This window comes from Syngnathus floridae, chromosome 19 (assembly GCF_059516105.1).
Source record: "Syngnathus floridae isolate MCC-2025c chromosome 19, RoL_Sflo_1.0, whole genome shotgun sequence".
NCBI classification, from domain to species: Eukaryota; Metazoa; Chordata; class Actinopteri; order Syngnathiformes; family Syngnathidae; genus Syngnathus; species Syngnathus floridae.
This window is the reverse complement of record NC_142431.1, coordinates 4,374,698-4,388,107: the sequence shown is the minus strand read 5'-3', so window position 1 is coordinate 4,388,107 and position 13,410 is coordinate 4,374,698. Positions and strand designations below refer to the sequence as shown.

The 13,410-nt window shown below is 40.1% G+C and overlaps 1 protein-coding gene across 1 annotated transcript; it reads right to left on the bottom strand.

Moving 5' to 3' along the window:
- Positions 1 to 1,308: 1,308 nt before the first annotated feature.
- On the bottom strand, positions 1,309 to 5,157 carry snw1 (SNW domain containing 1). The gene is made up of 14 exons (XM_088362496.1): positions 5,048 to 5,157; positions 4,610 to 4,763; positions 4,237 to 4,398; positions 4,022 to 4,117; positions 3,840 to 3,946; positions 3,626 to 3,730; positions 3,453 to 3,522; positions 3,264 to 3,329; positions 3,060 to 3,176; positions 2,774 to 2,915; positions 2,556 to 2,658; positions 2,326 to 2,446; positions 2,036 to 2,199; positions 1,309 to 1,912 (listed from the first exon to the last, which is right to left on the bottom strand). The coding sequence occupies exons 1-14, from the start codon at positions 5,059 to 5,061 to the stop codon at positions 1,720 to 1,722; spliced, it is 1,614 nt and encodes a 537-aa protein (XP_088218622.1). The 5' UTR covers positions 5,062 to 5,157; the 3' UTR covers positions 1,309 to 1,719.
- Positions 5,158 to 13,410: the final 8,253 nt, after the last annotated feature.

The window sequence follows — 13,410 nt, the reverse complement described above, 5'->3', positions numbered from 1 at the left end:
GTGGTTGCTGTGCACTCCCAACTCCAGTTGGTTAAGGCTCCACATTGCTGCTGTTCTCCCAGCAGGCTTCATTCTGACTGACACAACCATTAGAAACGGTTACGCTTGTCTTGGTCTTCACTCCATAATAGATTATCCAGCAAGAGAGACACCGAGGCGGGCAGGTCTCACTGAGTGACAGACAGACCATTTTCCGAAGAGCAGTAGACTCTAACTCTTGACTGCCAGAATAATGATGAGTGAAGCCCTGGCCTGAATACGTGTAGACGAGGAACTAATGATGAAGAAGGCATAGAGGGAGCTGCAGGTTCTTGCGATGATGAATGTCACCAACACACTGGCTATGTACACTTTACCCACACAAGAAATTCCAGATGTATTTTTTTTAGCTGACAAAATAAGAGTTAGTTGAGGGATTGAACAGGGAAACATGCACCATTGCTTTTCCCTAATGTGGCTTAGCTACTAGTGTGTTTAAACATAAATGTATTTAGGGAAATAGCTAATTAAAAAAGGATTTGGCAAAGACAATGTATTCAAAATCCTCCAAGTAAACACAATGAAACTGCATTTAATTAAAAAAAAAGGCAATGTCATTGATAATTTTCCATAAAGGAGTGTGCTTCTGTTTGCAGTCTTTTAATAGAAAAGGTCATAAGGTCAGCTGCCACTCTCAACTTTTGCACCATTTATCAGCCAACTTATTGCTTTTCTCTGCAAGAAGGAAAAAGGGGAAATATCTCAAGAGACATCACAAAAAAACGAAGCTATCCAGAGTACAGCTGTGCTACAACGCAATATTGTTTATTATTTCTGGGCTTGTTTCCAGATAAACAGCGATCTATCACACCTTCTATCTGCAACCTGAGGATTCCATTGTGGCCCAACACAATATGTCCACAGCTGAACAAAAGCAATGCCAGGGAACCAATTTCCTCTTGGCGTCATGAATGAGCATCCCATTCATCAAATCATAAAGGCAGACAAGAGCTGAGTGGAAAGACATTATCAAGCACTAACCACACGAAGACAGGCTGGAGGGACTGCAGCTTTTTTTTGTTGTGTTTGTCAGAGAACTTTTCTTGATGGCCTTCCCAGCAGAAAAGCGAAATGGAAGTAATGTGTACCTACACTTCTGTCCACAAGCCCCATTCCGAGTTATAAGAGGGTGTGCACACTTTTGCAATCTTTATTTTTATATACTTTTGGGATTTTCAGATATTCAGATAAATTCATTTAAAAGCGTTGTATTACACAACCAGGAAAAAAATTACTAAGGAACTTTGCTGTACCAAAACATCCACACCCTTCACACACTAAAGGAAATTTATTCAATACTTGTACAAGGATGACAAGGATATTTTTTTTTTTCAAGATCAGTGTCCATACCTGCCATCACATATAGGCAAACGGTAACAACACCTAAATGGGCATCTTAAATATGACAGAACTGACCCCAAAAAGTATTTTTGGTATGTGTGTGAAATCAAAACTAACTAAAATCTATACACTTCCAGGACAGAAGTTCCCATGTTACCTTATTGGTCGCACTGTACATATATGGGTAGGGGAAAAAAAAAAAAGGATTATAAATGGTATTTTTTTTACACTAGTTGGGGGGGGGGGGAAAGTAGACAACTCCCTCTAGACATTTGAGTGGAATAAAACACCTGTGATGAACAAAGTGTGTAGACAAAAGCACATGATGACCACAGGCCTTCACTCCTTTCTGCGCTTCTTGTCGTGGTAATCGTCCTTGGAGCGGCTGCTGGTGGACGCTCTCTTGGAGCCGCCGTGCTGCTTGGCTTCTTCCAAGAATTTGTCCAGACCGAAAGGGTCTTCTTCAAACTGGACAGGACCCTCGCGCCTCTGCCCGTGATCGGCACCCGAGAACTCCTTGTCGGGCACGAACCTGAAAGAAGCAAGCGCGATTCGATTCGTGCTTGACTCGACTGAAATTCTCTTAGCGTCCACGATCCGACTCGACATGACAGCAAGTTGAATGTACTTTGAACACACGTGTTTCCCCCAATACCTGTTGTTTTGCATGAGTGTGTCAAAGTCATCAGCGTAGGCGTCCTTGTCGATGGCTTTGCTGGGTCGGTAGATGTTGGAGGCCATGTCTCTTCCGCCGCGGAAAGGCTTGTCGTACACGTTGTACGTCTCGTCTTCGCCGCCGGCAAAGCCGCTATCCATTCCCTGGGAGGACAAAAAGGGATGGAAAAGGTAGTTGTTACTTTTTCTTCCACTTTCAGGATGTATTGTTAAAGCTGAAGACGGTTAGCTTAGCTTTTTTTTTTTTTTTTTTTAAATTACTACACTCACTTTACTCTGGTTGAAAAGTCGCTGGTCATACTGGGCCTCGCTGCTGCTGGTGCGAGGGTTGGGCACACCCAGAGCGATGAGCTCACTAATGTCTCTGTCTTGGTCCCTCTGCAGTTTGGATCTGAAAGGGGAGGAGAAAAAAAAATGGTATGACTTGGACATGAATTTGTGATGACGTGTGAAATCCAGACTTCCAATATGAGAAGAGGAGGGTTGAGTGTGTCCAGCACCTCTTGTCAGGAGCTGCCCTGGAAATGTTCCTGTCGTGCTGTCTCTCTTTCCTTCTGTCATGGCGGATCTCGTCACGCTCCCTTGCCTCTCCGTCCTCGCCGCCTTGATTCGACATGGGAGAGAAACAGAAAATGGTGAGAAAAAAAAGGATTTGTGACATGTTTTAACAGCTGCAGAACCCAAATCCAGCCAAGTAACTTGTTTGGTCCCATCTCACCTTTGTCCCCATGACTTTTAATTCCCGCCCTGCGATCTCGGGCCATTTGGGCTAACTCCCTGAGTTTCTCTTCTTTCTTTTCTTTCTCCTTCTGGGCCATCTTCTTTTCCACCTGGGCTCTCATCTCCACCGCCTCCCTGGCCTATAGACACAACCAAAAGTTCAATCTCCATAGGCCATAAAAATTGAAAAACATGGTGGTTGAGTGGGACAACACACAACGGATTTATTTATTCTGAGTAAATGCTTCCCAAGCATTAACTTAAAGAGCCTTGCGTAAGATTACCTTTCTATCAGCGATGTAGAGGGCCTCAGCCAGCTTGGCAAAGTTTTCATTGATGTGAACTGTTTGCAGCCCCCTGCCATCAGCTGCCAGACGCTTGTCTAGAGGGATGGTGTAACCCTGGGGGAGGAAAGAAAGAAAGAAAGAAAAAAAAAAGGACAGAAGGTCATATTTATTCCCATAGACATAACTTTGGTGCTAGATTACCTTAGCGTTCTTCCAGTTGGAGATGCATGGAGGAATCTTCCACTCCTGCTGTTCTTTCACCGTCATCTAAAACCAAGAGGAGGAAAAAAAAAAAAGAAACAACTTCATTACAATGAATCGAGAAGTGTTTTAAAATGATAGTGTCATAAACTGTATGCGATCTCAAATATGCAATTCCAATAATAACACCTTTCTACTCGGAGAATGCATGACTGGAGCTGGTGGTGACGGTGGTCCACGAGGGATCTTCTTATTGATCCTGCAACACATTTGATCTGAATTCAATTCTCTTAAGATGAAGCAGGTTGTTCAAAAGCATTAATGACAGATCATGTATAATATAAAACGACGGACATGCTTACTTAAAACGTGGTGGTTCCATGGGGTCTCTCTGCATTTCCACCATGCGGATGACTCTTTGTTTGGCTCCAGAGTTGAAAGCCACTCCCTGCTGGGATGGGGTGTACCTGATAGACAGACAGAAGACTTTACTGTAGATAGTAGAAGATTTATTATTTACAGCATTGTTAAAAATTCAGACTCCAATGACTGGGGCGGTGAGAAATGTTTTGATACCTGATGTACTGTGCTGGGGCCTGCTTGTCTGCTGCTCGCACAGGCATGGCAGCAGCAATCTTTTGAGATACCTGCTTGCTGAGGGCAGCACGAGTCTTCTCAGTCAGCTAAAACAAAAACACACAAAGCACACTTTTGTCAGTCTCATAATGCCTGACAAATAACGAAACACCACACTTTACCTCTTCAACAGCTTCCTCATCAGGCTTCTGCAGCTCTGGGGTGTCTTCATTCATAACTTCTTTTGGAAGTAGATCTGTGTACCTACTGAAGATCACCTACAAGGCACAAAAGTACCATAAATACATTTTGCCATGCATTGTCTTACTGAAAGCCAATCTTTGTGTTTTTATTTTTAATTGCATGTTTGTAAAAAAATAATGTTATAACTGCAAACCTTGTCTTTGTTTTGTCCTTGTCTCGCAATTGCATCATATTTGACTTTTCCTTCTGCATCCACCTGCATCGTCAGAGCATTGTTGGTTTTCTTTTGCCGACCCATCTCCAGAGGAAACTGTGCCACATGGATCTCTGGAAAAGCTCCCCCATCTCCAAAGTCCTGCAGAAGTGTAATAATTTGCAAATATGATTAAAACCATATACATTCATTTATAAGCACCAGGCAAGCATTTTGACATCAATTGTTAGGGTGTGCAAAAGCAAACTGAGCTCCCACAAAAAAAGTAAATTCACAGACGTGGGTGGGTAATCTTAGATCACTTTAAACAACCCATACATGCGTACTTGTAATTTAAAATATTAATTCTTACCTCGGGAGTGCGAGGTATCCATCCACCTCTGTGTCCATAAGGTGGCGGTTCCCTTCGGGAAGCGACCAAGGCAGTAGAGAACGACTTCTGGGCGCGAACTCTGTCCTCTGCTTCCAGCTGATCTTGTGACAGCTGGGTCGGTACCGGTAAAAAGCTACACACAAAACGATCAGAGTTAGTTGGATCACGTGCTAAAAAAAACGTAGTTTACCTATTAACTAGTCGCAAACATAACACGTTGGTAAAACAGTGGCCTGCTATGCTAACATTAGCTTCGCGATTGAAAGAGCACAGCAGCTCATGGTGGTCACCAACGACGAATCAGATCGCTTGAAAATATTCCACGCGCTACATTAATTTGATACCGCACATGTAAATTATCTTCTGTTCAAAATATCATCAATTAAGTTGATAAAAGGCTTTTGACGCGACGCTTACCTCGTTAGAGACATCTTGCTTTCTTTCTGAGCCACCTACTTCCGCTTCCTTCTTCGTTGGCAACTAGCACACATTCAATCGCAGTACTGACACCTGCTGGTCAAAGATAGCAACTACTCCTTTTTTTCATGTTCCATCATGACATATTCCTCTCTACCACGTGCAGAATTCATGAACCTTTGGAATTAACGTGGCCTTTTCTTTTGAGTAAATATTTAACAATACATTTCAATTATTAGCCTGATGCAACAGAAAAGGACAAGTCAAGGTATATTATTCTTCACAGGACAATGAATCTAATCATGTGGGGGGAATTACTTTTCTCCCTTATCCATTTAATAACCCAAACTGTGCTTCTTTCCCTCATTATGACCGCTGCTGTCTGCGGGCATGTATTGTCGGACTCATAAATGAATTCCATTTAATCTTGGGCATCATCATCGCCAGCATCATTTCCATCACTGTCTTCATTAATACATCTATGTCGAAATGACATTTCCTTCCCCTTGTCTGCACCCACAGTAGACCCACTTAAGGGGCATTAAGCCGTCTAATTCGATTTAACTTGCATGACTAATGGAGACTTTTAAACACCTTAGGTAATGTAGCACCATTTTCAGACTGATATGTTTTCTTTGGGATGAAAGGACATTTTTGAAATGATTATCTTCCCTTTTAAACAATCAACCAGTCGATTAAATAATCAATTAGAGGTTGGTCGCTCCTTCTGGGCCTAACTTGGAATACAGTTTTATGAAGATTGAAGATCACGTTATGATCGGGAAAAGACAAGAGGAAGGAAGAGCCTTGTAACTACTCATGGGGATCAAATGGGAAATTAAAAGAACTCCAAGTGGGCCAGCAGCCAGGAAATCACATACACGTTTACATGCATGCATAATATCCATATAAACCTCACACAACATTTATTACAAGAGGCACAGCATGTTAAAGCAAGTGATGCAATCCTCCGTTCCTTATGATATGTCGCACTGCAGTTTTTCACCTGATGTAATGATCTTATAATGCTTCCTTAACTGTGCTACATTTTTCTTTCCTGTCAAACATAATTATGCGGCGAACCTTTCTGCTATGCAGCTGTTCTGTTATTCCAAAACAAGTGGAATGGAAAGAAACAAGAAGCGTTGGAGTGTGAATTTGGGCTATATCGAGAATAGCAGAGAGACCCGACACCAACCAAAACACACTTTATGACAAAACGTGTAAACACTCGCAAAAGTCTAATCAAAACCATGTTTGTACTCTAATCTGTGCATTAAAAAAACAAAAACTCAGCTCTGCTCAGGAGCCTCCCACGCAGCATGGATTTACTCTAGTAGCTTCTTGCTCGGATGTTAAAGACATTATAATCCGATGTCCAGACTCCTGCTGTCCTTAAAACTTGCTCTGGAGCTTCGCCCAGCTATCCGTGACCACTAGATGGCAGAAAAAGACAAAAGTGGCCTCTCTTTTGGGCAAGTAATCTTCTCGAAGGCTTTCACAAGATACCTACTTGTATTTGCACGACACAGAATCCAATTTGCATGAAAAAGACACTGCATCATCTGCATGATGCTGTATTTTCGTATTTGCTTCTTCTGTGTGCTTGAGTGCAAGCCTGAGATCCAGGAGGAAGCATTCATAGAGCCAGCCCTAGCCGGTCAGGGCCGCTTTACATCAGCAAGCGAGCCCCCTGACATATTATTTTCACCTCTGTGTTTTGGACTTTATCCAAACCGAAAAGTGCATTCAAGGTGGTTCAACACCATCAAAATGAATTGATATCACTAGCCCCAGAAGTGATTAACTTCAAATGGCTTTGAGGGTAAAAATTTCAGCCAAGCTTATTCTAATGCTCATACATGAACTTCACTTTGATGTAATTTACTCAAGCATGTGCTTACAGTAGATAAAGCCCCGTTTCATGCTGCGTTTGCGCCTTTCAACACGACAAATTGCAGCTCCGAATTTTCCGCGCCGACCTTGAAAGTGGAGAGAAGGACATCGCTGAGAGCCAAAGCAACGTCACACACCTCCTAATCTCCAGAGGCTCGATGAGGGGTGCTGATAGCGGAGCGTCGGTGTCGTCTCCAGCAGCGCGAGATAGGAATCGCTCCGAATTTGAGTCCTCGAAGTCAAGCGAAGGATTTGAACACGACTTTGAGCATTTGGAGCGCAACATTATTTTTTGCTCCGTTTCACGTTCAGTAAATTTAACACGGTTTGAGAAGTCGATATAACACACGTACGGGCCTGACATGGTTGAACTTGGCTCCATTTTTGTTGTAGCTGTTACTAGATATGATTGGAAGTGTTGCTCATCTCACATTTGATCTGTGAGAAGGGGACATCTTAAAATAGAACCTCACTGATGGAGTTTTTTTTTTTTTCTTCTGTGTTTTCATCTTTATGTCTCCATGAGGCAGCCCGCCTTTGAAACTCAGACATCTGTATTTAGCACATGATCTAGAATAAAAAATAAAAAAATATATATTTTGGAAATGTTTTGAGGATGACAACATCCATGTTCTCCCAGGTTAACACTTTTACATTTTTCACAAAAGAAACCATAAAGTCTAGTTAAAAAATGTTCTTTACCTGCCACCATTTTGTTTTTCATTTATATTCTGTCTTTGTTTTAGTAATCTAAATGAATGTATTGGTACAAATGACAATTCAACCTTAACTGTTTGAAAATTACAGCAGTAAATTCACAAACTAGGTGTAGCTTGAGTACAAAACAAAAAAGTTTCTTCTTCTACACATTCTTTTGAGACAAAGCGTCAAATATTGCAGCAATAAAATTCAAACATAAGATAAACTATTTTTTTTTTTTTTAGTTTTTCCTTGCCCTTTTGGGATCTTAAGAATAATTTGAGAATAATTGTCAATTTGTTTGTCTATGTGAAGCCCTTTGAGACTGCTTGTGATTAAGGGCTATATAAATAAACTTGACTTGAATTGACTATGTTGTATATTGTTTTGCCAACTCGTGTACTGCCATTTTAATCTAGGTCAACATTTTAACATAAAAAAATGCACTGAACTGCATTTTTGTTGCCAAGTCATTTACATTTTTTTCCCAGTCAAAACTCAAACGGAAATACCACGATTGCGCCACCCTTGGTTTTATCTGTAGATTAGCTGTAGTATATGAAAGTATATGCTCATAGGAATATTTCTTCATACAGTAACCCAAGTATTTTCAATCTAGGTCTAGGTAACAGGAGACTCTGCAAGATCACAGCCCATACATTATATCACGTGGTTCCCCGCTGTGGAGAAGTCATGCGTGACAGAAAAATACAAGGCATGAAATTAGCTAGTCCTTTGTGATTTGTCTCCACGGACGTCACTGGCTCACTTTTTGTAAATTATGCGGCATTTCCATTACAAATGAGGTAGCAGATTAGATTTGATATTAGGGGTCAGCACTGCTGAGCTGTGGAAAGTCATATCAAGTGTGGTAACAGAATCTGAGACTATATTATAATTATAAAGAAATAGTTGAAAAAATAATCGACACCTGGACAAGTCACAAGTAGCTGACGAGACAACATGAAACAAAACCAAATTGTAATTTAACAATAAATAAGACATGGCCAAAGTGATCGTGTTTTCCGGACTATAAGGCACACCTTCAATGAAGGGCCCATTTTAAAATTTTGTCCTTATATAAGGCGCACCGGACTATAAGGCGCACCATTGATGCATCATGTCAGATTTTTAATCCAAATCATTCTCCATTTTATCTTTTTTATTCCAACTTCAGACGCAACAAATTACTTTATAATCACAAAATAATGATCCATAGTCTTTTTGATTCATGATTCATAGTCTTCAGTGGGCCACTTATGATTGATTTCATGACACAATGCTTCGGGCCAGTTTAAATTTAGGAATTTGGTCTATATATAAGGCGCACTGTCAGCTTTTTGAGATAATTTTAGGTTTTTAGGTGCGCCTTATAGTCTGGAAAATACGGTCATCAGTGTTCTGCCACCCTGTGTAGAAAAATGAAGATAAGATGCTTTGAGAAATTTATGACAATCACAACATACCAAAAATACATTTTCTTCATTTCCACAATGTTCTTTCTCATTGTTTATGATGTTTTACTCTCTCAGATCCGAACGCAACCACTTTAAGTTCCCACATGACCCATGCTCATCCTTGTTGCATTCTCAAAACTACGTCTAAAAAAAAAAAAAAACCTTGACATTGACTCAATTGACCTCCCTTCCCTTGCTGAATTGAAATGTTTTAGGCAGGAGTGAGCAATGTTTCAAGGTTATGACCAGAGATGCAGTGGAACGTAAAGCAAGCTTGTAATGAGTGTTTTCCTTTGGGATGGATGCTGACTTTGTAGACGACGGGTGATTTTTAGGCCTCCGGCTAGAGAGGAAGGATTATAGACTCTTCTGTCATATCGGAGTAACGAATTGAGATTGATGCACCACACAGCACAAGTTTCTCTCATGGATGTCTGCATCCATCTTTCATTCATGTGGCGAGTCCTAATCTCTTTTGGGTTGTTCTACTCAGACCTACCTAGCTTTCCCCCTTTTTTTTTTTTTTTTTTCTGAGCATAATATATGTCTGCACTGAATTATTGAATTAAATTACTGTATCTATGACTTCTTATATATATATAACATTTTGTGTACCTAAGAAAATAACCCCAAAGTCACAAGTGAGTTGAAACAACAAACACAATCTGAACTTTATTACCTTTAGCAACACACTTAGATTATTTGCGGTGCAACACACACACAGACACACACACGTTTCTCTGTAGATGTGCCGCAGATAGTGACAGTAAACAGTGTGTCCTAGAGTTAATCAACCTTGGCATTTTGATCTCACTAACTAATAAAACACTTCATCAAGCTCCACATTTGATGCTCAAGCAATAAGTGGCATTGCATGCTCATCCCTGTAATTACTGTCACACCAGAAAGGTGTTGGAGAAAGATAGAGGAGGTGGGAGAAGACAAAAGAAGAGGAAATGAACAGCTACAAGGCCTGATAACAAGGTTGGACCAAGTAGTTTGGGAGATAATGAAAGTGATACAAGAGTAGGTATTTTTGGTAGGTTGGAGGAAATTGTTGGGTTGTTTTCATCATTTGTTTGAGTTATGTAGCAGTGGTCGATAAATGGACTATTATTAAGTGGAAATTGATCTCGGCTTGTTTGAATCAACTCGACTGGATTTTCAATCTAGTGTGTGGTCACAATAGAGTCATTATTAAAATTGTTATGAGTAGATGATGGATGGACCTAGCTAGAATATGGACATTGTTGCCCTTAAAGAATTCCCTCTTCATTTTGAGCTGCAAATAAGCTGCTGATTCTAAAAGTTACTCTGCGAATTTGTGCATTCACAATATTGCTGACTCATGGTTTTTTTTTGTATAACACTGAATTTTCAAGCATGATACTTGTCAAAGATCACTGAGGCAATCTTGTATGTTTCACAATACACCAGGAGCGCTGAGTCCCCCTAAAGCTCAGTTGCATTTCAAGTACAAAACAGTTTTGATTGACAATGCTTTTTTTTCTTACCGCGTCTAATTCCTACATATGGAGGCTTAAATCTGAAAAATGAATACGCTTTCCCACAGGTGAAGCTTTCCCACACGGTTCTATTACCGTCTGTCTTACATGGAAATTTCCTTGTTGTCTCTCACACAGTTCAACACTGTAGGAACTAAAGGCCTGCTGATCAATGGAATCTAAATTCTAGTGAGGGATTATAATAGAGGCATTAGGATCTATCGATTAGAGCTGCAAGTGCCTGATGCTGTGAATGGAAAGTCAATGGAAAGCTGACAAAGTCTGCACCCCCCCCCCGTGCGACACTGAGGGAATATATAGTACTGTAAATGTCAAGAACACACTTCACTATAATAAATAAAATAAAATAAATAAATAAATAAATAAATTTCGAATTGGGCATTTTTCAACTCCCAAAATATTTCCACTCATAAACACATGGAAATTTCTGTTATACTGTCAGTGTTCTATACATAAAAGTTTGAACAAACTATAGCAAATCCGCAATCGCAATTACAGTAAATGTGCATAAACAATCTATAATTATTATCTCTTTGCAAGATAACACATATTTTCCATGTAATGTACTCTGTCTAATAAGAGATAACAGACAAATGCAACAATCAGCAACCAGCAGTCATTAAGCAGACAATGAAGGGTCCAAAATTGAGCCGACCATCTTTATCGCTGGGCAGCACATTTCTCATTCACATCCACTGCTGCCAGTCATCTTAAACTATAATTAACTCCTCAAAATTGCCTCTCAATGCTCCCTCACAGAAAAGCACACCACCGATATTTGTGTTGGTTCATCATCATCATCATCATCATCATCATCATCATCATCATCATCATCATCATCATCCCCATCCCCATCATCATCATCAATTCATCATCATCATCAATCATCATCGATTGTCATCCTCATCCTCATCCTCATCCTTATCCTCATCAGCAACTTACTCATTTTTGAGTGTATATCATATGTCTACAAAATCTTTGTCCAAACTGCTGTTTTGGAATATACTGTACTTTGTTGCTAGGAACTAAAGTCGTGTTAAAATGTAATGCTGACATGAAACGTTTCCATATGATTTCTTTCTTAAATTCTCCTAAGAATACACTTTAGTCAAACGCTCAGGTTCACTCATTCAATTGAGCCCCACAGAGGGTTAGTGTAAAAATGCAGACAACGTAGGTGGGCTGAGGGAGATCTATACAAAAAAGGGGAAGAAGAAAAAAAAGAAGCATTGAGCTTCGGGCATCAGTAGGTGCGTTACATCACAGAATTGTAAAAAAGATTGGGTCAGGAGGGAGTTTATATCTCCCCACAGGATTGAATTTAAAAGCTGTCTTATAGTTCATAAAAACGTCCCACAACATAACGCAGAGATTTCTTTTTTTTTTTTCATTGCAATCCTCAGACGTTGTCCTCACGTCAAATCAAAAGCGAAGGCTTGCATCTAAGCCTCCGAGTAAGAAAAGTAGTGGACATTGTCACCAAGTCCCGAATCAGTTGAACTAAGTGCTGAATACCGTATTTTCCTGACTATAAGGCGCACCGGACTATAAGGCACACCTTCAAATAAATGGCCCATTTTAAAACTTTGTCCTTATATAAGGCGCACTGGACTATAAGGTGCACCATTAATGCATCATGTCAGATTTTTAATCCAAATCAAATCATTCTCCATTTTATCTTTTTTATTTCAACTTCAGACGCAACAAATTACTTTATAATCTAATATTAAATAATGATCCATAGCCTTTTTGATTCATGATTCATAGTCTTCAACGGGCTTCTTATGATTGATTTCATGACACAATGCTTCGGGCCAGTTTAAATTTAGGAATTTGGTCCATATATAAGGCGCATCAGACTATAAGGCGCGCTGTCGGCTTTTGAGAAAATTTTAGGTTTTGTAGGTGCGCTTATAGTCCGGAAAATACGGTACCTTTTGTGATTTTACCGCCTATCAGTGATGTTTAGTACCCGGGCCTATAGGGTTTTATATCATGCACATGCATTATGAATGAAGCAACATTATGGCATGCATATTGGTGGTGGACGCCGCCCGAGGTGTGGCATTAAAATTTAGCAAATAAGCAACGTGGAATACTTTATTCATGCTATTACAGACTAGCGGGTTGCTCTCATTGTATTGTCTGTTCAGCATTTTGCTCCCTCTTTTCAGCCTCATCCTTTCTTCCCCGAGAATTCATTCTTCCCACTTTATTTCCCGGGAGCCCCGCTAATTGTGTGATTGCTGCCATGGTGACAGGTCAGTTGCAGTTTTGCTTAGGATGCTAGTTTACAACATGGATGTCACATACAGAGGAGGGAAGAGTCGCAATATTGTTTGAAAGTGTGTAATGTACTACTTGTATAATGCTGCAACTGCTCCCTGTGTGATTCAGGAGTATTTTATTGCAGAAAATAAGAGCTTCATTTTTTTTTTTTGTGTTGATCACAGTGTGATGTCTCCATTTACAGAGAGTCATTTCTGCAGCTTTTTTTAGTCCAATTTATGTACCCGCTACTTTCTGCTCAATTTCAACACAAATCATTTCTGTCGGCTTGAGTCAATTAAGGTCGAAACTCCAATGTCACGCCGCATAAAACTAACCGTTTATAATTCAAAATGGAATTTCAGGTATTTTTCATCTAAAGGCAAATCAAGGTAATGTCGCAAACATCTTAACAAAAGCTCATAGTTTGTGATGACCCTGCTACAAATGTCACTAAATTACATCCACATGAATTAAAAAGCAGAAAAAAAACTTTGGCTACCATCTGCTCTTCCTT

Bases quoted from the DNA above. Each gene is read 5' to 3' on its own strand.
- snw1 (XM_088362496.1), bottom strand. The intron at 2,659-2,773 runs GTGAGATGGGAC...TGTCGAATCAAG, and splicing joins TAAAAGTCATGGGGACAAAG to GCGGCGAGGACGGAGAGGCA. The intron at 1,913-2,035 runs GTATTGGGGGAA...TGCTTCTTTCAG, and splicing joins ACACTCATGCAAAACAACAG to GTTCGTGCCCGACAAGGAGT.